Raw genomic sequence first — 24,845 nt, forward strand, 5'->3', positions numbered from 1 at the left:
GATGGAGGTTGGGGGGTGGATTGGGGGTAGGGGAGGCGGAGGATCTGAAAATCATTCGCTAGGAGACCCACTTCCCATACCAGTTGCTGCAGCATCACCGACATTCCATCAATGAGCCAGGGCTGCGTTTCCCTGGCAACGCTTATGAATGAGAGCAGGTCGGTAACCGTGGAGACTTGCCGAAGAGAGGAATTGCCGGTTGCCATGGCAATTACATGACTAGAGAGAAATCAAGCAAAATAGATGACCTCTGATATCTTCTCGGAGGCCTTCAATCGTCATGGTGGTGGTGTTGTTCGTTTGTAGTACAGTGACAGCCCGACACGTCACACGTCTGAGCTCTAAATCTGCCGCTGTGAGCCTCTCAGACTTTGAACACGCACAATTCACTCAGAACATTTTAAGATGTTGTGGAGCTGCTCTGTCAAAGACAAGAAAAACTTACAAATATTTAGGCATTTTTTAAATAACAAAAACTAACCTTAACAAACAGAAAAAGGTTAAAAAAAAAACAATCACCTTACAACTAGAGATGCCCCATTCCAATCCCATAGTTTTAGACTCGATCAAAATCGGACAATCGGGTATTGAATATTTATTTTATTCTAATTATTACTATCAGCTTTATATATTTACAGTTTATTATTACAGATAGTCTACATAATATGCACTTTTCACAGCTGTAAAGTGCAGAAGTTTGAGCAGGAGGCCCCCAAAAACAGTTCGATAAAGTTAGTGTAATGTTTGCAGATTTGTGCTTCTGGGCTCAAAAACTCTTAATAAATGTTTAAATTTCACAGCAAGTGTCTCTACTGGTTTGTCCACACAAACAACGACCTATAAAGGCATTTCAAAAGTAAGAAAATTGGGGGTTTTGTTTGTTTTTAATGAGAATGACAGAGAGGCGACTGCAAAGATACCGTCAACAACGTGTATACTCTGGGAAAAAGTGAACTAAAAAAAACATTATCTCTCAAAATTTTGTTTTCTGGTTTGTCATATATTCACTGGAAAAATCCTCAAAACAAGATAAAACACTCAGAATACGATATGTTTCCCCTTGTTATCAGGGAAATTCTGTAAATAGAAGTAGTAGAATTTGTCTTAGTAATATTTCTTCAAATGAATTGTGATTCTCTGCTCTTTTAAGACATTATTTAACCTTGAACTTACCAAGAAATGCTCCTATTTAGGTGTAGTGTGTATCATTTAAAGATAAGTTTTATTTTTTTATAGTAGGTACATTAATATACATTTATACTTTTTCAGCCCGAAATATACTTTTTGTGATACAACAGTCCAGCTATTCGTATTTCTAGACCAATTAAAATAAGATTACATATTTTAATATAAATTATATGAAAATTAAATGAAAAATCATTAGAAATGTTACTCAAAATAATATATTTTAGGATGAAATGACTAAAAAAATGTCTTATTTGTTTCAGCAAATTGCTCAATCTTGTTAAAACTTACTAGTAAGTGAGTTTTGTCTTAAGCGTAAAAAACTGGAAGCTAGACAAAAATACTTAGTGAGATTTTCTGTTTTTGCAGAGTTGCTGTTGTCCCTCGTTGAAGAGGTTCATGTCATAATCAGAGTCCTGATGGTACAGTTGTCAGAGAGTGTGCTCAGATATGGAAAATCCAATCAGACAAGCCCTCGTCTTCATCTTATGTGACATTCTGAACGTGTTATACACCTGAGTACTTAACCTCCATGAACACATGCAGGAGAGTGCTCCGGCTCTATACGTTCTGCAGCGTTAGCCACTGTTAGCATAATGCAGGAGGGTTTAAAATGTGTTTGTGTCTCTATGAGCTGTTTTCTAGGTATGTCCCAGCAGTGACAGCCTCTGCCATCACCAACCAAACACCTCCCACTGCAGAGAAAACTTTCCCTCTATTCCTCTACAGCGCTTCTCCGTCTGTCTGTGTCTCTCTGGGACTTCACTGAGTCTCTCAGCAGTTGAATCTCACAGTTTGACACTCAGGACTATCACTCTTTTTCAATCTGCTTACTCTTCCCCATGCTCTGACTCTCAGGTGACAATGTTTTCTTTTTTTTACTCGGAGCCTGTATTTCATTAGCAAACTCTCTAGTGTATTAAGTACAGGCCTGATTTATAATATTCTTCATTTGTACAATCAGTGTTGTGGAAAAGATTTGAGAAAACACATCATGTTGGACTTTTTGTCACACAACATGGTTTGATTTATTAAAAGCTCCAAAAACAGAAAATAATAGATTTAGGTCATGAACAAAAGATTGAGAAAATAATATGAGCAGAAAGGGGTTTAAGAATAAGAAAGGACAATCACAGAAGAACTTTGTACTTTTACAATTACAGATTTGCTTTGAATTTGTAAGAAATGCTGACAAATTTGATTGATTAGGTTGTGTTTTGCTTTCACACTGCACTTCTAGGAGTGAAAAGGACTTTTATTTACACGCCCTTCTTTAAAACACTCATCCATAAACTAGTTATGTCACATTACACTTCTAAAAAAATCAGATCATTTGGACTTTGGACTGTTTTGTTACAGTGTGATTAGGTTTTTTTCTTGAAGGGACTATATCAGAGTAATCTAGATCCATATATATGACAATATATTACCTTCGGCACACTAAAGAACAAATTATTTATGAATTATCAGTTATTTTCATGAACTCTTTTCCTACCCAGAAGTAAGGCGACTAAATCTCTGAGGCTCCGCCTTTTGCTCCTCATTGGTGCCGCCCATTTCATGACGTCCTCCTAGAGCTAGCCTCGGCAGTATATCTGGATTCGTCTCTGCAGATTAAGTGCAAGAGGAACCACTTTTTCTCCGAGTTGATGCCAAAATTAAAGCTTTTCGCCGATCACCGCTAGTTCCGCGGTGCTCAGAGTGCAGGTATTAGTCGAATGCCCAGGGATGCGTGAATGGATCAAAATACCGCATTCGGGTTGTTTTCTTGTGAGGATTTAACATAATATCCTTGAAAGCTTCAAAAGTTGATTTTGCGTGATATAGGCCTGTAACATCAGAACTTTCGCTCCCGGGTATGCATTCTTTTGACCACCATAACTATTCAACTATTTATACAATTAAAGTAAATCAGCTGACTGTGTGTGAAAGAAAAATGGCTTTGTGTCATTATACAACACAAATACGATTGTTGCACAACGGCGCAACGCCACAATAAAAATCCGCTTTCCTCCGCGTCATAATCAGCTAATTCATGTTGATCGCGTGAACATCAAAAGATTATGGGATGTCAGTATGTATTGTATGTATGTTTATATAGTATGTAGTGTATCATGGTATGTCTATATATATATATATATATATATATATTTAAATACGTATAGGGGTGTGTAAGTGTGTGTGAATACAACATGGAAAAATGACAAAATAAAGGTAGTGTTACGTTAGTGTGGTTGTGCTGATTAAAAGGATACCAAATAAGCAACCAGGTAGTCTTTCAAATTGACAATACAGAGGTAAATTCAGAAGGGAGTTTTAGAGGTTTAGACCTTAGGTTCCTAAGGGTTAAAAATAAACATTCTAAATGTACCATTTTGTGTGTGACATCATATAATGATTATTTGCAGATAATAAGTGGCTGGCAAATACTGTAACTAAAAAAAAAGGTTAATTAATCGGAATTAATTTTTTCCAGATTTATGATTAATTAGTAAATTTGTTTTAATTGATTCCCAGATATATATATATATATATATATATATATATATACGTAGTACATCATGGTAGGTCAGCGTTTGTGACAGCTCCAGTGTTAAAGGGTTATTAGAGCGTGGTTTCATGGAATGGTATTTTTTAATTTTGATAAAATTGTGTTTTCGGACAGCCCTATTACACAACATGATGCTCGGTTATCTAAGTAATTTAAAAAATAGATTTCTTCCATTAAAAATAACACTGGATTTTAGATTAGTTTAAAGGAAACTTTTTTTTAACCTCCTTTATATATTTCATTATATTTACTAATACTTCAGACAAGTACATTTACTGTCATTTCCTACCGACTATTGAATAGGTTGATTTTAGTCTGAGCAGATGGATTATGATAGACAGAGTTTTTTCAGGCCCTAAACTGAGAAGGAGAGTTTTATGTGATAGAACTGCAATTAAAGCCTCAGCAGCACAAAAACTATAAATAGAGTTTGAGGTGAAGGAAAGAGCAGTGAAGGCAGCAAAGCTAGGCGGTGCAAACATGTATCTTCAAAAGAGGGAACCATCAAACATGGGGGTTTGTTGCCAAAAGTTTTCAGCCCCTTTATTGAATGTATTTTTTGACATTTTGAATATGCAACCAAAGCTTCATAATAGTCAATATATACATATTTTCTGCAACAAACCTCTCAAAAAGGTTGAATAAATAGTACAAAATCCAATTTCTGCAGCGGTTGCATAAAATAACAGACCTTGACCTGGTAAATTTGACTCATTTCTATGCCTCTAAACTCAACCCAGAAGCTATGGTCAGCACATTTTGTGGTTTCTCTAAATGAGAAAGCATAAGCTGTGTAAAACTTGCTGAAGAAGTCATATTTGATGCATGTCCACAAATAACATTTCCTGCAGTTGGTTTTAAGATATGTTCAAAATGGCTCTTGTTTATTTTATGAAGTTTAAATATGTTTGAAAGTAATTTCAATCAAGACATCTAAAGTAATGTACGCATAAGATACATCATTTCTAGAATTCTGAACATCAAGTATAAAACATGAAGTGGATCAGAGTATAACTGAGTTTAAGAATGTCACCTTCTCTCACTGTACTCATCAAGCACAAAAACCCATGTAGTGTATTTTTTTCTGCACCATCAATGAATGTTCATCAGCTACACACACACACACACAGACAGTCTACATGGAGAAATGGCATCAGCTCAGCATTTCTCGCAACGTTAACATATTTACTCGACACCCAATCTTTACTCGTAAAAAAAACCCAAAAAAACCAAGCTGACATTTTGACAGAGCGCCATGTACAAATCTAAATTGCTTTGTGCTTTGGCATCAATAAACGCCACCAGAATGAATCGATATATTGCAAGCTGCACTGTTTATTTTGAAAAAGAAACATAAAGACTTCATATTCTTATAGTGCAAAAAAAATCAGTAAATAAAAAAAAGTACATTCAATCATTTTTTATGTTAGATTGGTATTTTTAATATAAGAATGAATGGAAAATTGCTTACTGTTAAAACCAGCTTGCAAGGAGCTGCAACATTTGGCACATTTGGTGGTTTAAGTTAAGGATCTGGACCAACGTTATAACTATCACTAAAACAGTGTCCTGATTTTGTTTTCTTCTCATTGTGTTACACATGTGTAGACACCATGCACACAATGTCACACTCTTGTGGTTTTACTTTTTTTTATTATTCTTATTCATTTATTTTATACCATCTGGTAGCTTTTTAGTCTCCAGAAAACCTGAATAAATCTATGAGTTTGCTTGGATTTAGAAAAATGCTCCCACTCTGACCTACATGTGGGATTTAGCCAGTGTTGTAAAGCCAATGCTACTTTGAGACGCTAATCATTCAACAATTAGCCGTCATAAATGTGACACATCAAACCAACGCTTTCCTTTACTCTGAGTGCAATTCTTTATTTAAAGTAACACACGGTGGTGTAGCAGCTACTTTAATCTGAGGAGTATTTACAGCTCTCTATGTTGTGTTGGGGGGGGAAGTTAACCGCCTCTCCTTACATGAGTCGACTTTTGACTAGTTGTATACACACATTTATTTAAGAAATGGTTGCATACTTGCTGCTCCATCTACTGGCCGTCCCCGTGAAATGGGAAGAGGCTCGGCTGTTGCCAGGGGTGACCGCATCCCAAAGCTCTGAACTGTTCAGCAACGAAGGGCTGGTGGTCGTTTTCAACAGCTTAATGTTGAGGCTGTGGCTCTCATTTCAACATGTTTATAAAACAGAACAAAAACGGGAAACAGCTGAGGAATGTGTAGAAATGAATTCTGGGATATCAAAGAAGATGACGACAGTGTGGGGTTCAAAAGAATACACTTACTGGCTCTTACAGGTTTGCAGCATCATGCTGCAGCTTTGTACAGGTATGGAAGGAAGATTACAGTAACATGTTTGTTTAGCAGTATTTGAAACTTTCAAGAGCTGAACAGGATGATTTAAAAAAAAGCTGTCTCTCTGCTGGAAATTTTTGAACTCATGTGCAAAGAACATTATTCAATAAAAGGTGACAGAGCAGATCTTTTGGAGTGTTTAAACTACACTCAACTATAACTCTAAGGCGGCTTTTTAATTTTTACTTTCAATTTTATTAGTTCATTTTCCTGCTACAAAGCATCTCAAAGTGCTTTCCACAGTAAAATAAATAACATTAAGACAAAAAAAATGATAGTTAATAGTATTAATAGTTAAAAATAATAATAATAAAAATCCTGCAAATAAAATCAAATTAAAACAGATTATTAGTAAAAATTTATAAAATCTGATCAAGACATGTGGACATGTAAAAACTCACTGTACTAAAAAGACAAGTTTTAAGTTTTTTCTTTAAAACCTCCTCAGTGGATGAAGCCCTAACATCCTCAGGCGTGGGTTACAGTTCTGACTTTTGGGACCACCAGCAGGTCTGAACCTGAGAAACTAATAGTAAATATTATCAAAATAAAGCTCCAATTCCATGTAAGCTTTTATAAACGAATAAAAGAACCTTAAAATCGATCCCAAAGCTGACTATAGGAGCTATTGCAAAGATTACACAATGGAGTACACAGTAAAAACTTAAACATTGGATCAATTAACCAAAGTTTTGTAAATTGTTACATTTAAAAATATTCGTTTTTATCAAATTAAAAATGTAAGTTAAGTAAACCATTAACTCAAAAATGTAATTTGATACAAACTAATAATTTTAAATGTAAAAAATGACAGAAGATTTGCAAATTGATCTAACCTGTCACCTTTTTCAGTGTAACGTCCTTCTTTCTGGTCCAGTTAAAAGACGAGTTTTAGACGAGCTGCGGCTGATTGACAGTGTTTGCCAGAAAGAAGAGCATTACAATAATATATTCTAGATGTTCTAAAAGCACGTATTAATATTTCAGGACTGGCTCTGGAGAGAAAGCATCTCACTGGAGCGATACTTCTAAGATGATAAAATGCAGTCTTTGTAATATGATTATGTCTGCTTCAAACCCTTGTAAAGTTAAAAAAGGGGTGGAGTCAGACAGTGAGTTGAACCACAAGTCTCTATTAAAACAGGCCATTTAGGTCATGATTTAAAATCAAGTCGTGCTTGAGAAATAATTTGTTTGACCGTGAGCGTACATTTAAACTGACAAATTCAGGTGATAGAGATTATTGTTGTTTCAGGTTCATAGAGGATTAATGAGTTCTGAATCTGCTCTAGTTTTAGGTATTCCTGATGAAAGTTTTTATGCAAATATTGGATTGTTGTGATATAATTGATTGTATGGGAAACGTAATAAGTTCTATTGAGGGTTTTGAGGGTAACGGATGTAAGGAGTTTAAGGGACAGACAGAGATTTGACGTGGATCAGGTTATGGAGAAGTTTGTCGAGTTGTCAGTAAGTCCTCTTTAAAGTAATGAACAGTAGCTGTTAAAATGCTACAGCCCAGCAGACTGTGATGAAGTCCATGTGGTCTATGAAAAGAGGGGCGATTCAAGAAGAGGTTAAAATTGTCAATAGAACCAAATCTGTGCGTGCGGGTGGTGCTCAGCAGCCAGGTGTGAAGGTAGGGGGTAGATCCTGGTGACATGTGGGGATCTTCAAGGAAGAGAGAAAAACAGGTTCAACGGTGTCAGATAAAAGAGTGAAAAGTTCCCTAAATTCCCTGTTTAGATTGTTTTAGATTGTTTGGAAGCTACTCCAAAAGCTCTGCTTGGAGTGTTTCCTTTAGTTTTTTGCTCTGCTGTTGTTTATTTTTTCTTTTAGCTTTGCAATAGTTGAGTTTGTTTGGTCACAAGTACAGTTCTAGCTGGGCATCTCACCATTCGAAGGAAACTTTCACCGCACGGTTGATTACACTCAATGCACCGGACACTGGTTAAAACTGCCCTTGCCTCTGGTGAAAGCCTTATGATGGCAGATACGCCAGAGCCATGCACCAGGCTCTGCTAACGGCGTACCGGGCTCTGATGGTAGCTGTACCTGGCTCAGGTCAACGCCACACCAGGCTCTGGTGAAGTGGGCTCCGACTCTGATGGTGGCTGTGCCAGGCTTTCAGGTCCCAGCAGAGGAGGTTACAGATGCTCAAATGTCTATGCGCCCTCTACGGTAATAATTGTGTTGTACTCTATATCGGTGCAAAACCAGAAAGAAAGCTGCTTTAGAATCAGCTGATTCCCTATAATTTTAATGAAACAGCTCCAACTATTTACTGTAACTTTGATCCACAGACTTTTAAAATCCTTTTTTAGTTTAAGTGTAACTGATTATTCTTACAATTAAAAATGTGTCTGGAATTCTTACATCTGGAAAGTTTGAAAGGATTGAGTAGTAAATCAAAGTTGTGTTAGTTTTCACATACTGGAGGATGGTATTTTCCTTGAAGTCCCACACTGATCATCTTTTGATTTATGTTAAAGCGTTCCAAGTGTTAATTATGATAATGCTGTTTTTAGACAAAATGAAAAAACTCGTGTCGTTTTCTAGGACATCGTTTCTGCAGAGTGTCAAGAGTTCATTGGAAATGCTCTTGAATCACAAAGATTTGAAGAAGTAAATGTTCAGAAATGTAATTTTGAGCTTAATTTTCCGTAATATATGCAGTATGTGCCTATCTTCAGAAAAAGGCTACATGAGCATGTTAAAATTTTTAAGTTTTCTTTAAAAAGTGACAAACAGCTGTTAAGAACATCTCCAGTTGTGTAAACACCAAATAAAAAACTGATTCCACGTGCCCAACAAAGAACCAATGGGTCTTACTTTTAGAGTTTTTCATTTGAACCCACAGGCTCTAGTCTCTGGACAGACACTCTTCCACTTGTCTGTAAAGCTGGTGAACTTTAGCACAAGTTATATCAAAATTGTGTGCAATTTTTAGTACAAACCAATTGAAAAATCTAAAAAAATATATGAAACTAAAAGACAGAAACATGTTAGGATTTAGAAAATAGAAATATGCTGATTTAAGAAAAAGCCTTCAGTCCTTCTTTGTAACATTGCTGTTAAAATCTGTAGTTGCAAGCACATATTTTTTTTTGAAGTCTTGTCACATTGGGGTAGTTTGCTTTTCTTTGCTGATGTCTGTTTTTTTTTTTTTATTCAGTGTTCTGGACGGCCATTAGCTGTGGCAGTTAAAAAGCCATTGAGGGAATGGCTGGCTTGGCTGCCAGTGCCGTGTCTCTTGATTAATGACCTCTTACTGGAATTAGCAACCAACCTGAAAAGTGATGGAGGAGGGGGTTTGGGGAGAGGTGGAATGAAACAAAATGAGCATTAGACTAAAAGGGAAGATGCCAAAAATAATTTTCTTCCCGTGGCAACCATTCTTAGACTTCGCATGAGCTCGTTTTTTTCTGCTTAACCCCTGAAGCTCAATGGAACATTTGAGCAAAGCAAATGTTAAGAGAACATCATTTTGTAACTGTAAAGCATTATAAGGATTGTTTATTTATTATTTATTTATTTTATATATTTTTTCCGTTTTCTTTCATCTGATCACCATCAAAGCTTTTACAGGAGCCTGAAAATGCTGACACTCTACTTTGGTTGTTTATGGCACATAGCATGACAGCACTTTGCTACAGGTGCTGATTAAAATCAGTGATGTGTCTTGATACGGATCTGTTAAGTTTAGACATGTCGTATGGCACATTTACACAAATGTCAATGTGTTTACCATTGTTCTTCATCACAGCAACAGAAACAATAAAAAGGAAGACAACGCTTTATCTTGGTGATGAAATGATCATGTATTACCTCACTGGCACATTTTCTTTAAATAAGAACAAAAATCTGACAATGCATTAAGAAAAATGGTGTAACTGAGAATTCTTGTTTTAAGAAAAAAAATTAAGAAAATGTTTTTAAACTAAGATTGTTTTGCTTCTGAAAACTTTCTTGATTAGATAATTTTTCTTGCAAGATGGTAGGGCTGGATGATACTCGGTTATCGATGCGATACCGGTCAATATCGCTGATATCGATACCAATATCGATAATTTTGTAAATGTGGTTTATCTAATATGAACTTTAAAATCTCAGTTGTTTTTAATCACAGTGAATGTTTTTTTTTTGGAAGTTTCCCTTTTTTAAATTACTTAATGAACATAAAAACCAACATTTTCAATTGAATGGAAAAGAGTTTATTTAAATAAAAAAATCTTGAAATATAATACAAAGTGAAGTAGTTAATGCAAAACAGTCAACAACCCAAAAGAAACAAATAACTATGATGCAAAAATAACTGTTTAACAATAAAATAAATACAACTGGTAGAATATAAATAATTTGTTACTTTCTAGCCTTTAAATAGAACAATAAAATCATGAGAAAAGTAACTTGTCAAAAACAACTCAGCGTTTAAATAGAGTGAACATAGGGGAACAAAGCATGAGATCTCACAGGACTAGCGGGAGTGGTGAGCAGCTTGTTTGCAGATACAGAAAAGTTTCAAACAAGAGCAGAAATGTCCACATCTGCGGGCCGATATCGATCCGATACGATACCAACTTGAGATCGATACTATCGATATTTTGGATTGATCCGCCCAGCATTACAAGACAGAAAAAAAATCTTTTTTTTTTTTTAAAACAAAGTATTTTTATTTTCATTAAATTCAGTTTTTGCAGTGTAGATGAAGTTTGTACACAACTCTGACGGATTATAGACCCTTAAAACCAACTCGTCAGTGTATGGGTCGGGTCATCTGGACCCCAAAGATAGCACGAGGGTTAAACCAGGGTTGGGCAGGCTACGATTTAATCTGGCCTCCCATAGTGGATTAAATTATGATGATAACCCTTATTTTTGTTTAATTTTCTGGTGTTTTCCCATAAATGGTGCACTATAAATAAATTGACTTTTGCGTAGAAGCAGAAAATGATTCACATTCATGAGGTGTTAGAAGATTTGTTGTGTTTGTTTAACATTCATGTGTATTTCCCAGTCCGACAGTTAATTTTCCAATCATTCCAACACTATTATGAATGTAGCGTTTCTATAAATTGCATTTTTTTTCCTTGACATTAGCCCATTGTTGGAATTGGCATTAAAATGAGAACAAAAGTGTCATTTTTGAAATAAAAGTTCCAAAGTGGTCTTAAAATACGTACATTTATCTTCAGTCAAAACTAAAGCATGTGTTTGCCTGTTTTTTCAATCTCTTATGAGGTGGATTACCAAAATATTTTCGAATTTGTAGATTTGTAAAAAATGGCGAATGCACTATATAGTGAGTAGGCGGGGAATTCAGACATAGCTTCGGAATGTTGGAACAACTTAAACAATTTTTTTTTGGCTTACCGCTCTATGTTTTTAACATGTGTGACCTCAAACCTTTAAGGAGACGTGCTCATCAGAAAAGTTTGTTTGTGTTCTTTGTCTTTGAAGGATCTTGTCATCTGTGGGGTCTCAGCTTGATCTGAGGACACTACGAGCCGTCAGAGTGTTGCGGCCTCTAAAACTGGTGTCTGGAATCCCCAGTAAGTATCATTTCTAGAACGTGTCTTCCATGCAGAGAGTTGAAGAAAAGTTTTTATAAAAGTTGATTTTAAAAATGTTGAACTCGTATTTTGCCTTAAAGACATCTTTGGATCTATTTTAAAAGTGTTCCCTGTGTTGTTTTAATTATGATGGTGCCAATTTTAAACAAATTGGCACCATTGTTTTCTCGGACATGCGGTAGCTTATTAGAGTTTCACCTCTGAGTTGTGGGCAGCCAGATCCTCCGTCCCTGTAGGGCTGGGTATCGCCAATAATTTCCAGAATATTTACACAGATGAGAGGAAGTAGCTGCTATAAACTTTGCATTTGTTTGTAGCATTGGTTTTATCCCATTGGTTGCTAATCTGTTCCAAAAGCTTTGGATCTATACCTCTCTCCCTCTTTGTACTTAAAGTTCTTGTGGCTGTCTTGTCCTCCAGGCCTGCAGGTGGTGCTCAAGTCTATTATGAAGGCCATGATCCCCCTGCTGCAGATTGGACTGCTGTTGTTTGTGGCTATCCTCATGTTTGCCATCATCGGCCTTGAGTTCTACATGGGAAAATTCCACAAAACCTGCTATGATGACATTACAAGTAAGGAGACCGTGTCTCGGAAGTCTGTTGTTGCTGCCCGTCACACTCAAACACACCAGAGTGTTAACAAACCACCACAGGCTTTGATTTTGAAAGAGTTCATTCATTACATTTTGTGATGTAAAGATTTTGTACATTGTGTCATTGTTGCAGCACACATACAGTAGTTCCCCCATTATATTATTAATGTGGGTCTTTTGTGAAGACAGTACAATGAAGATGCTGGTCATTTCACTTTTTAACTTAAAGACTCTTCTCTCTCTTTTCTCTGATCAGGGGATGAAGTGGATAAACGACCATGTGGGGAAAAGCTGCCGTCCCGTTTGTGCCCTAACGGCACCTCATGTCTTGGCGGCTGGCTTGGGCCAAACTTCGGCATCACGCAATTTGACAACATCCTGTTTGCAGTTCTTACCGTCTTCCAGTGCATCACCATGGAAGGATGGACAGACATGCTCTACTTCGTACGTTTTCTTGAGCCACTTCCTCTGACCAACAAAGATAGGGGTTTGTTTGTGTATTTCAGCACAGACCCACACTGACAACTACTGTTTTTAGAGTTGCACAGACTTTTTTCCTGCTGACCTCCTGTTTCGTCATATCCATCCTGCTCTCTCCCTCAGCGCCTCCCTCTCCTCAACTCTCTATTCTGGTCCATCTCAGACTATATTTAACAACTTTTCTGATGGATGTAGGCTGACTTCCACACTCACACAAGCAGTCAGGGGCAAACCAATGAAAGTTTAATAGAGAACTGGCTGATTATATTGTCCTGGGCAATAATAAACCCAGAGCATGAACACTCTGGTAGCAGAAGATCAGCTGATGGCAGCCTGAAGCTACACACACACGACAATTGACACTTGTTCAAGAAAGCGCTAAATGCACATTCTTGAACAAGAATTGACCCCATGGTGTTCATACTGGACAAGCAGGGAGGGGTTTCTTCTTCTTTTGTTTTTCTCCTGTTTATTAGTGGAAGAGGTTCAGTCCGAGATGTTAAAGCAAATTTGTTGAATCTTTTCCAGCTCTATTCCGATAAATGAAAGACTTGGTGTCAGATCATTCCAGGCGGGCACAAACCACAATTATTAATTTGTACTCTATGATCAATTATCAAACAGTTGGTGTGTCTGTGAACTTAAATGGATGACATCCAAACCTCAGTGTGAAACTTGAGCCCCTGATTGGTTCAAATTCACGTTCAATAGCCACACATTCTGTACGTAGAGCCCACAAACTGGTGTAGAATCTTAATAACAACAGGGATATGGGTTCATAAATGATTTATTAACAGATTAACAGTACATATCTAAAAAGGCATGATTATACATTTACAAGGTTTTTCAAATCATGTAATAACCCTTTGTCAATGAGCTTACAACTTAAAGAACTACCTCTGCATAACTGGTTTGTAAATCATCAAATACTTTATTTTAAATGTGTAATTGTTAATTAATCAAGTCTTAACATACCACTATATAAAACACATTCTAATAATCATTTTTAATCATGAATAAAGTGTTAATAACAACACAAATAAGCTACCTGCTAATGCTTAATAAAGTAGGTGTGAGGCTTAATAAACTATTAGGTAATTGTTAGTTAATGGTCATTTAATGGTTAACTAATGCTTAAAAGTGTGTAATTATAATAAAGTGTTACCAGAGTTTTGAAAGAAAAAAACAGTTGTAAAAACATACATAATGAAGAACGAAAGTGAGAGTTTTGAACGCGGAATTACCCAAAAACAGTTGTAAAATCGTACATAACAAACCATGAAAGTTGTAGAAACTTACATAACATTGCAGGAACCTGAGAATTTGTAGAAACTTGTGCAGTGACACCTGAATGAGAGAGTTTTGAAGCACAAAAGCCCGAACACTTTAGTATGTTTTGTACTTAAAGCCCAAAAACTGAGTTTTCTATGTTTTTTACTTAGAGCTCAAAAATGGTTATAGAAATGTGCGTAGCAATGCATAAACAGAGTTTTGAATGCGGAAGCCAAAAAATTGACTTAAAAACGTAAGTAGCAACGTATGAATGTGAGAGTTTTAAACTCAGGCCTGAAGCATACATATGCTCACTTTTATTTACTCTTTTCAATAAAAGTGAGCACTTGAATGCATGTTGTAGAGGACAATGTGTTTGTAGCTTTCCAGGAGCCATGCGAACATGAGATCCTGAGTAAACTTCTTTCTTGGATGATCAGTTATGCTCAGTTAGGCAGATGATACAACAGTTGAGCAATTTGAGGGTTTTTCTTATGATGCTGCAAAAGTACTGTAAGACTCCTCTTCCAGGTCACGCTGTTACTTTAAAAAAATGGGTCACTGCAGATCTCTTTTGCAGGAGTTTAGCGATGTTAGGAGTCCTAAATGTCATTGTCATCCCTGAAGCAACAGATTACACGCGTTAGAACTGTGCTGTATGGTCGGTAATGAGGGTGTCTGCTTCTCGCAGAGCAACGACGTGGAGGGCAGCGCCTGGAACTGGATGTACTACATCCCTCTCATCATCATTGGCTCCTTCTTCATGCTCAACCTGGTGCTGGGTGTCCTCTCAGGGTATGCTTCTCTGTCTGTCTGCACACACCGGCGGGCGACGGCTCTGCGCACATTCAGTTTGGAGCGAGAGTGAGCACAGCCAAATAGAACGTTCCACAAATCTCCCCACAGTGAATTTGCCAAAGAGAGAGAGCGAGTGGAAAACAGGAGCGAGTTCCTGAAGCTGAGGCGACAGCAGCAGATTGAGCGAGAGCTCAACGGATACCTCGAGTGGATCTGCAAAGCAGGTCAGCGCGCTCACACACACCCCCCTGCTGACACACACGGCTCAGGCGGCTAACGCTGTGTTGTTTTATTCATACAGAGGAGGTGATTCTGGCTGAGGAGGATAAAACCGGAAACTTTGATGGTAACCAGACTTATTTTATGTATTGTTTGGATTGTTCCACTAATCATAGAGTTAAAAACACTCACCAGTCATCTTTTGGTTTAATTTAACCGTAACTATTCAAATCATAGTTGTTATGCATTTCTGATAGCTCAATCTCATTAAAATTATCAAAACTTTCCTTAAAACCCATTGGATATAATTTGATACACGTTTTCTGCCTTGTAGTTCATCTTCATTCCACTAGGGGTAGTATAAGGTTTTTTTGCTGCTTCCATTAAAAATCATTTGGCGGCGAATGCTAATTTTTTAAAACTTTATGGTGAGAATAACTCATCTACTGTCATTCATTTTTTCATTTTTGCTGTATTGAATTTATGCAAACTTTATTGATGATTAAGTATTTATAATTCAGTTACAGCTTGTTAAAAAGTGTGGATCAAATTTAAGAAGTTGTCTCAAATGTTTTTTTTCCTGAAAACTCATGTCAATAGTTTTGTATTTTAAACTAATATTGTTGTGAGCAAAAATCTAATAAATCCCTCAACAAATCCTAACTAATACAATCTCATGAAAATGTATATTGCTAAACATTTTTGTGTAGATTTCGAATCTTAATTCTAAAGAAAATTACATGTATTTATATGTATTTATTTAAAAGAGACAGGACAAAAAAACATTGTTACACTTTCAAATGTAACCGATGCCATGTCCACAGGCCATCTAGCCAACAGCTAATTCGCAGACAAGGTCCCTAAGAATAAACAAAAAACAACAAACAACAGAGAAGCAAACATCAACACACAAAATACATATAATCCAGAACAATCACAAAACACTAGCAAAAACAAGGGACCTCAAATATTTGATTTAGTGTGATTTAAAGAAATAAAAGTGTCCCTACTGGTCTTATAATTATAATTATCCTGTTTTTTGGCAAAAAAAAAATGTTTTCTCAGTCATAGTTTCTGCAGAGCAGCAGGAGTTCATTAGAAATTTGCCCCTGAGTTGTGGGCAGGACTATTGCAGTGTAGTAAGCCCACCCCCACTCCCTGTCATCAATCAGTTTACACTCTCCCACTAACTTCCAACCCTTCACATTCCCAGCCAAACATTACTGATGCAACAAAAATGGCGCGCAGTTTTGAGCCAAATTTCAGCAGAGACAAGGAAAACAAAAACATCCATAGATTTATTCGTCTGCAAGTGGAGGCATCAGAGTGGAGCGAAGCACGGAGCTGGTGGCCTTCCAGTTGTACCCTCTATGTCACAAAACAATGTTTTTTCATCTGCATTTTTTCATCTGCCCCTAATTCACAACAAGTTGATAAATAAATACACAGAAAGGTCATTTAAAGCTTTTGTTTAGTTATGTATTTCCTCTATCATCAGGAAATACCACAAGAACAGGTTAAAACACCATTTTCAGACACAGTTTGTGTGTCAAGATGGTTTCAAACAGCTGTCACAGCTGCTTTTCACATCAAGTCAGTTCTCAAGAAAAAACATTTACGATGCAAAATGATCCAATTTTAAATGTGGCGGTTTTGGATAGAAAGTGTCTGATGCTCAATAGATAGGCTGATGAACTTCTGCGTTCCTGTCCTGACAGGGTCGAAGCGACGGCCAACCATCAAAACCAGGAACAACAAGACGGAGCTGCTGAACCAGGAGGAAGGAGAGGACAACATGGGAGATGCAGTGGGTAAGACCAAACCCTCTTCAAGCATACTACAGACACACCGACTGATAGACGTTTCAGTTTGTCATTTAGCATAAAAATCAATGTTTAAAATATTAGATTAAAAAAATGCTTTTTTATTATAAAAGGTGCACAATTCTACAAAAATAATCTAATTTCAGATGTCAATTGGTTAGCTTTACCAAGTCCACAAATGAGTGATGAACACTTGATTCCAAATAATTAGAGCTTCTAGTACTTGTGTGGGATGGACGACTTCAAGCTTCACCGAGTCCTAAATGCATTGCAGAACTTTTGCACTTAGATAAGCACAGAATGTATATCTCAGTGAGGCTTTTGTCACCAGCATTTGTGATTTTCAAATCAAGAAATCCGATTTTAAACATGACAGTAAAATTACACAACAGCAGACAAGGGCATCAAGCAGATCCTTATGGATCCTAAGATGTCAACAGCATTTAATGTTATATTGCTCGTACAAACAACAGAAACTATTGATGAAAGAATGTAACCCATTTTGAAACACAGAAACTTTATATTTTCTTGCCCATCCACAATATTAAAATATTACAAAATCCTGCATCAGCCATATTGTCACATTTAGGTCAACAGCAACTGCAATTTACTGCAATTTATAAAAATATAAAATAATATTTAAAAACTTGTGATGAATCAAAAAATGTATTAATTGGAAAAAAAAATTTTTTGTCTGTCAATTCCTTTGTTTTTTTTTCAATTTTTTAAAAATATTTTTCTATTTTACTTTTAAATAAAAACATGAAAAAATAAAACCTGTCATCCAAAATTATAAGATGAAGAAAAGTTGATTGAAAAACCTTCAGAAAAACTGAATTACAACGTACAATTTTTTAGAGTTCTTCTACAAAGTAAACTTGTTTAAAAAATCCTCACTATTGCACTATTTTTGGATTTCCAGTAAAACAGGGAGCACATAACTAAGATTATCCATATTTTATCCAAAAAACAAATAAAAATGTGTTAATTTAACGGGAAAAGGGGAATTAAAAAAATCTTAAAAAAATGTCAAAAGTCAATCTTGTGTTTGAGATTCTTCCTTAAATGAAAGTGTACTCATATCGATGTTGTTCCCATCAGGTTTTGCTCGTTCCAGTATAAAGAGCGGGAAGGACGGCTCCAATTACAGTAAAAAGGAACGACGGATGAGGTTCTTTATCCGAAAGATGGTGAAAACACAGGCCTTCTATTGGACGGTGCTCTGCCTGGTGGGCCTCAACACCATCTGCGTGGCTGTGGTGCATTACGACCAGCCTGAACTGCTCTCTGACTTCCTCTGTGAGTACCCCCGCATTCACACTCGCCTGCAGAGGAACCTTAAACTCGATTATCTGGTGGATAAAAGACCAGCGGTTTGGGGATAAATTCCAGACTTGCACTAAAATTGTTGAAACTCTGCATGTTTGAACTTTTTTTAAGCTCCTCACAGGAAGTGGATCTGTGGATGGCCTTTAAAGTGCAGTTATTCGGAGGCAAAACGCCGAATCAGCAGCTGCTGCTCAGAACAATATGAATGCGAGTAAAATTATCTGAACAGCAGCTATCACCTTAAAAAAGCAAAGGCCAAAGTCGGGCACTGACACTGATTTATTATGAGAAAAGCACAATTTCAGTGCTCCCTATTGATGCTGTGTAACCTGTGTGCATACTTTAGTTGTTACAGACAAAAGAACTAAAAAAGATCTAAACTATTATTTAGCATAGATCAGCAAATTACAAGACTACCTCAATTTAGTCATTTTAGGTATTTGCTGAAACGTTTTGGTGGCTGTTAACCTTTTTTTGTCATTTTTTAAAATTCAGTTAGAATGTGCAAACTATAATTCTTTAATTTACACAATTTAAATCGCATGGATCGAGTCACCAATCAGAAGGAAGGTCTTGAAAAGATATGTTGGTTTGCACAACATCATTAAAGGGCAAAAATTATACAGCTAAGAGAAAAGCCCAAATTAAAAAACAAAAGTGGTTACTTTTCCCCTTCTGCACAGATACTGGAAGATAACAATTATTGATTGCAAGTGTTTGTTCTGGGGCTTAAACATGGGAAAAGTCCTGGAAGAAAATGTTGTTTAGATGAAGGTAAACTATGGAACTCCTTCGACTTCAGTGAAATCAACTCAAAACTGACCCAAAAGTCATACTAGAACTATTTGAAAAAGTGAAGGCTGGAGAATTACACAAGCATCATGTTTGTAACTGGTCAAAGCTGCCTTAATGCCTGTTGTCTCAAATATGTGACAAACCAAATAAGCTATAAAATTACCTAAATGTAGAATTTATTTAAAAGCAAAAACAGAAGTGAACATATTTTGTCATAGATGGGAATAAATTCAGGTGTTAAACAAGTTTAGCATAACATTATTTATTATAGAATTTTTAAAAGAACATCTCAAACAAAGTCTTGTAAGATTCACTTTATTGTTACGTGAACTGATATCTGTGATTTAGGTAGTAGTATGTGCTGCACAATAAGGCAGACTGTCAATAAATAGTCTATTTTGGAACTTATGTCATGTTTAAGTCGTACCAAACTATATGGCGCATTAAGCGTGACAAAATAGTCAGAGATAAATTAATTAGTCTGACTTTACTAGGCTACTGTGTTCACAGTCATTCTAACACTACGCGTTAGCCACTTTTGAAACGTTAGCAGTGTTAGCGTATTCACAATACCTGTTAACTCACAATCTTGTTTGCAACGTGTAAAAAACAGACTGAAACCACTAAAAGGAAGTTACAGTTACTATGCTAACTCCTAACTTTGTTTGTAACACGTAAAAAACCTCAGTGTGACGCCGCTACACGTTAGCCATGTTAGCATATTTACAATTCCTCGCAATCTTGTTTCTACCATGTAAAAAACAGACAAATAAAACAAACATTGCTGTAATTATGCTAACTCCCAACCTTGTTAGTAACGTTAAAGAAAACTCTGTCCAACACAGCTAGACGTTAGCCACGTTAGCATATTCACATAACACCTAAACTTGTTCGCAGCAGAATTAGTCCAAACAAGATGCTCTGTTGTTTTTGTTTTAAAGAAGTCAAGGCTTTTAAGTGCTGATATACTGTATTTCCAAAGATGTTGGATTTTGGTTTTTGGGTGTCGTTATCATTTTAGCATTAATTATAAAACACACAGAGGACTCAGCGGTTTACACCTTTGCTGGTGTCCAGTCTTGTTGGTGCACAAGACCGTTGTTGGGTCAGTTTCTAAAGAGTCTTTGTCGTGCACTTCAGCTCTCACACCACCTTTTTCTGTTTTTTCCCCTCAAACACTTTATGATTTTGATATTTCCACCTTCTCACTTCTGCCTTTCTACTCCTCCTTCCTCTAGTCTATGCAGAGTTCATCTTCCTTGGCTTGTTCATGACTGAGATGCTGATCAAGATGTATGGTCTGGGCATCCAGCCTTACTTCCACTCATCATTCAACTGTTTTGACTGTGTGGTGAGTGCCGTCGCATAGAAAGAAATGCCTCTAAATTGTGAAACGTGTTATTTTATCTGCATTTATTGAACAGGTTTGATTCAATTTGTTACAGTTTATGTGGAGACGCTGAGCCTTTTTGTCTGGTGTGGTCTTGATTGTGTCTTGTTTGCAGGTAATTGTGGGTAGTATCTTTGAGGTGGTGTGGGCGACCATAAAACCAGGTACATCATTCGGCATCAGCGTACTGCGAGCTCTGAGGCTGCTGCGCATCTTCAAAGTCACAAAGTGAGTTTGACTTCATCTTTGAGCTACCAGCCTTTTATCTAGGACTTGGATAAAAAGTCAGATCTGAATTAAGTTTAGAACAATTTCAATGTTTTAAAACAAAAAAAACATGAATTAATAACTTTCGAGGATTTTTTTTACTTAAGGTATTAAACAAAAAGACCAATTTTTCCTTAAGAATAAAATTATGTGGAAAATACCACAAACCAAGGTGACCACAGAAAACGTTTTTCTGTTTCACTGATGTCACTATGGGTTCTTATGGGTTCAAATTACAGAAAAATAAAGAATACCAGATTTCTCACCAAAACAATTCTAAGAGCTTCTGCAATAAAAGGAGCCCTGGATTTCAAGGTGCATCATCAATGAATGGTCTATTTATTAACTTTTGTCATATATACTAGTAACAGATGCTAGCCACGTTAGCGTACTCACAGGAACTCACAATCTTTGCAGCTCGTAAAAAACAGACTGATACCGGTAAAACAAACGTTTCTGTAACTATGATTACTCCTATCCTTGTTAGTAACACGTGAAAAAAACCCATTCAACACAGACACGTGTTAGTCATGTTAGTGAATTTACAAAAACACAGAAAGTTGTTTGCAACTTGAAAACCAGACTGACATTTAGACAGAGTGCCATATACCACTCAAAAAAATCACTTTGACATGAGTAAGCACAACCGGAATTAATGTAAATATAAGACCCTCGGAAAATGGGGACTATTTGATTTATTTGTTTATTTGTCGAGGTTTTTAAGTGCTTCTTTTCGTATGGCAAAAACGTTAAATGCATTTTCAAATGGGCAACTATTGCTGTATTTATGTATATATATATATATATATATATATATATATATATATATATATTTCTATCCATGTATTACCCTTTTGTTAAAATAACTTTAAATGGCATTTCCGAGCTCTTCCATTTACTGTGTTGTCTTTTTTTCTCTTCCATTTACCTTTGTCTACCTCAGGTACTGGGCTCCTCTCCGAAACCTGGTGGTTTCTCTGCTGAACTCCATGAAATCCATTGTCAGTTTGCTTTTCCTCCTCTTCCTCTTCATCGTGGTCTTTGCCTTGTTGGGGATGCAGCTGTTTGGTGGACAGTAAGTATCAGCTCAGACTTTAGAACTCATGTTTACTGACCTGGACTGTATTCTGGTATGATTCAGTGCATGTGATTTTTTTTTTTCCAGATTTAACTTTGAAGAGGGAACTCCGCCGACTAACTTTGATACTTTTGCAGCAGCCATTATGACAGTGTTTCAGGTAGGAGACATAGAGTTCAACATCTGCCTTCAACAAAACTTCAAATTATGAGAGTATATATATATATATATTTTTAAGGTTCAGTTTCAAAATCAACCTTGTTGCAGTTTGGATACAATTTTCTTTCTTATGGTCAGATTCCATCATTTACTGGAATATATATAGCTTGATTTGGGCATCTAAATAAATGCATTTTTCAGCACAAAAATTGAGCTTTATGTATTTGTGGATCTTGGATGTTACTAACTTCCATGCTCTCTAGTCCTCGTGCTCCTTCCCTGTGGCCAGTATACGGTCTCAGGGTGCATACAGTGTTCTGATAACGGAAACTCTCCGTATGCATTCTGCCCCAAGGTCAGAAAAGAAAAAATAGGACACTTTAGCAGCTACATTTACGGTTAGGAGTCCTTTCTGAACTTTAGGAAGAAGAAAAACTTCATATGAGTGTAGTTTACCACACATCTGCATTGACTTATGTCTGCATGTCAGTCAAGCATTGCAGTGAAAGTGTATGGTCTACGTACCCATACATCCTTCAACTAACCAACTACAAAAAAAATCCACAAACTTTTCTTCAAGAAGACCTCAGAACAAAAAAGCCTCAATAACTTAACATGTACCGACTTTAAAGGAGCTGTAAAAATCGGAGGGCTCCACATGCCTCACATATGTCCCCGTCTGCCATGCCCCAACTTTAAAATCCTCTGCAGCAGATGAGCCGACCTGGTTCACCTGGGCCAGGTAGTCAAAGTAGGCCAGGAGAGGGAGGGCGGGTGAAAACTAGTGAGGTGATCCAAACTTATTTATCTCAACTTATTCTTAGTTCATGAGGGAAAACAGAGTTAATTATTTAAGAATAAGAGTTAATACGTTTTCCAGTATCATTGTACTAGTTTTTGATCAAACTTCAGAAATCTACTAAATTGTTCTTGAAATTTGTGTATTTTTTCACAGTGTTTCTTGTTCCGTAATGACATCTCCCTTCTTGTTTTTATTCCTTGCAGATCCTGACAGGTGAAGACTGGAATGTCGTCATGTATGACGGCATCAAGTCCCAGGGAGGAGTGAATGACAAAGGAATGATCTTCTCCATCTTCTTCATTGTCCTCACGCTCTTTGGCAACTGTATCCTGCTGAGCCCGCCAGCATTAACATTTACCCATATCTCCATTTTATGCATTTTATGTTCAACTAAAATACAGGAAAAGTTATGAATGGCATAAAAGAATCTAATTTATACTAAAATTTATCTCGACTCTTGCAATTAACAATTGTTTCACTCTTTACTCTTCATATTTGTCCCGTCTTTCTTATCTATTTCTTTTCCCCCCAAAAAAACTTTTTTTTCTTGTTACCTGGCATCAGTATTTTTCTTAACTCTTTCTACACAGACACTCTGCTCAATGTCTTTTTGGCCATCGCTGTCGACAATCTGGCCAACGCCCAGGAACTTACCAAGGTATTCGTAAAGTCTGTATACAAACTTACAGGACCTACGTGACGTCACACAAAGTGGCGAGTGTGCAGGGTGACTTCCAGTTATATAATATGTCTGTGGTTTAGCTGACAGCTGAATAACATTTGAAGCAATTTTACATAAATAAGGAAATATAACCTAACCAATTGTAACCAACATTTGTTCAATATTTATATGGTTCACAAATCAAAGTACAAATGTCAGTAATCCTGCCTGCAGAAAGCTCAGCTGCTGCTTTCCCAAATTTCCTATGGATGATATTAAACAATTATTTTTCTCTGACAACCCGGTCATAGTTAGACGAAGGTTACAGGTACTTCATTGAATGTTGCTTGTTTGATTATAAAAGTAATTTGGATTTTCTTCTTTTAATTCATGCTAATGCTAACACTAGCTTTCCATGACGGGGATGAGATATAATGGAGCAGAAGATCTTTTCTGCCCAGTTAAAGTTCCTTACATTTTCAAGTTTACAAAACCACTGAAAACAGAGCTAAAGTAAAACAATTTCAACGTGTTTGAAAATCAATCATTATTTTCTGACGTAGCTCCCCTTTGCTGTCGCTCATAACCGTGTCTGATCCCTGCAGGATAATAAAGGTAAACAAGAAGAAAAATAATTTGTAAATTTAAATAAAACTTCCTATTAAAAGCATTCCTATTTTTGCAATTACCTCTAAAATACCCGAAAAAAAACAAATACCCTTTTATTACAACGGCTACATTTAGCCTTGGGTGCAGTTAAAACTCGCCTTACCCTTACAAATGCTTACCACACGCACAACAAGGGTACGTTCCATTTAAGGTGTCGGCATAAGGAGACTCACCTGTGCTCCATTTAAGATTCATCCACCCCTTTCTATATCCCTCCACGGTCAGGACAACCCAAAAAGCTGCATCCATACAGGTCAACCCCCCCTACCCACCCATACAGGTGCATGTGACTAAGGTATAATTTGGGCTCCTCTGCCATCCTAGTTTACAAAGGGGAGAACTTAACAAACTTTCATGTGGGTCAATGTTTTTTTCTGACCTATTTCTGCAAGAGGACAACAAACCTGGCGAAGCCAAACTGTGGAGGTCAAAGTCCCAGAACAGATTATGCCTCTAGTTTGAATAGTTTTACTTGTTTTCTTGTTGCTTTTATTGCCAGAAAGCATCTGAGTCAGGGAATTAATTTTCTATTTTTTTTCTCCAATAGGATGAGGAAGAACAGGAAGAAGCGGCCAATCAGAAAACAGCTCTGCAGAAGGCTAAGGAGGTGGCAGAGGTCAGCCCACTGTCTGCTGCCAACCTTTCTATTGCAGCGTAAGTACTCACAGAATGACATGCATTTCTGTGCATTGGTGTTGATGCAAAACTGCCCCCAGTTACACATTTCCAGATTGCATTCACTTGTACAAGAAGAAGAATTTTTTCCAAAGGAAATGTTTTTCTCTGAACTTTCTCTGCTATGATTGACAGGCACACACTTA

General features: G+C 36.7%; 1 protein-coding gene across 20 annotated transcripts in view; it reads left to right on the forward strand.

Moving 5' to 3' along the window:
- The window catches only part of cacna1ab (calcium channel, voltage-dependent, P/Q type, alpha 1A subunit, b), a 162,560-nt gene that overhangs the window by 61,412 nt on the left and 76,303 nt on the right, over positions 1-24,845 (forward strand). For all 20 annotated transcript variants that reach the window (XM_036210818.1, XM_036210814.1, XM_036210822.1 and 17 more), the window contains exons 4-18: positions 11,577-11,668; positions 12,110-12,262; positions 12,539-12,726; positions 14,726-14,829; positions 14,941-15,056; positions 15,134-15,178; positions 16,770-16,862; positions 17,976-18,173; positions 20,237-20,349; positions 20,504-20,616; positions 21,599-21,730; positions 21,821-21,893; positions 22,898-23,018; positions 23,285-23,352; positions 24,572-24,678. In XM_036210818.1, coding sequence (XP_036066711.1) covers positions 11,577-11,668; positions 12,110-12,262; positions 12,539-12,726; positions 14,726-14,829; positions 14,941-15,056; positions 15,134-15,178; positions 16,770-16,862; positions 17,976-18,173; positions 20,237-20,349; positions 20,504-20,616; positions 21,599-21,730; positions 21,821-21,893; positions 22,898-23,018; positions 23,285-23,352; positions 24,572-24,678 — 1,716 coding nt within the window. The remainder of the gene's footprint in view (positions 1-11,576; positions 11,669-12,109; positions 12,263-12,538; positions 12,727-14,725; positions 14,830-14,940; positions 15,057-15,133; positions 15,179-16,769; positions 16,863-17,975; positions 18,174-20,236; positions 20,350-20,503; positions 20,617-21,598; positions 21,731-21,820; positions 21,894-22,897; positions 23,019-23,284; positions 23,353-24,571; positions 24,679-24,845) is intronic.

This window comes from Oryzias melastigma, unplaced genomic scaffold, assembly GCF_002922805.2.
Source record: "Oryzias melastigma strain HK-1 unplaced genomic scaffold, ASM292280v2 sc00251, whole genome shotgun sequence".
NCBI lineage: Eukaryota > Metazoa > Chordata > Actinopteri > Beloniformes > Adrianichthyidae > Oryzias > Oryzias melastigma.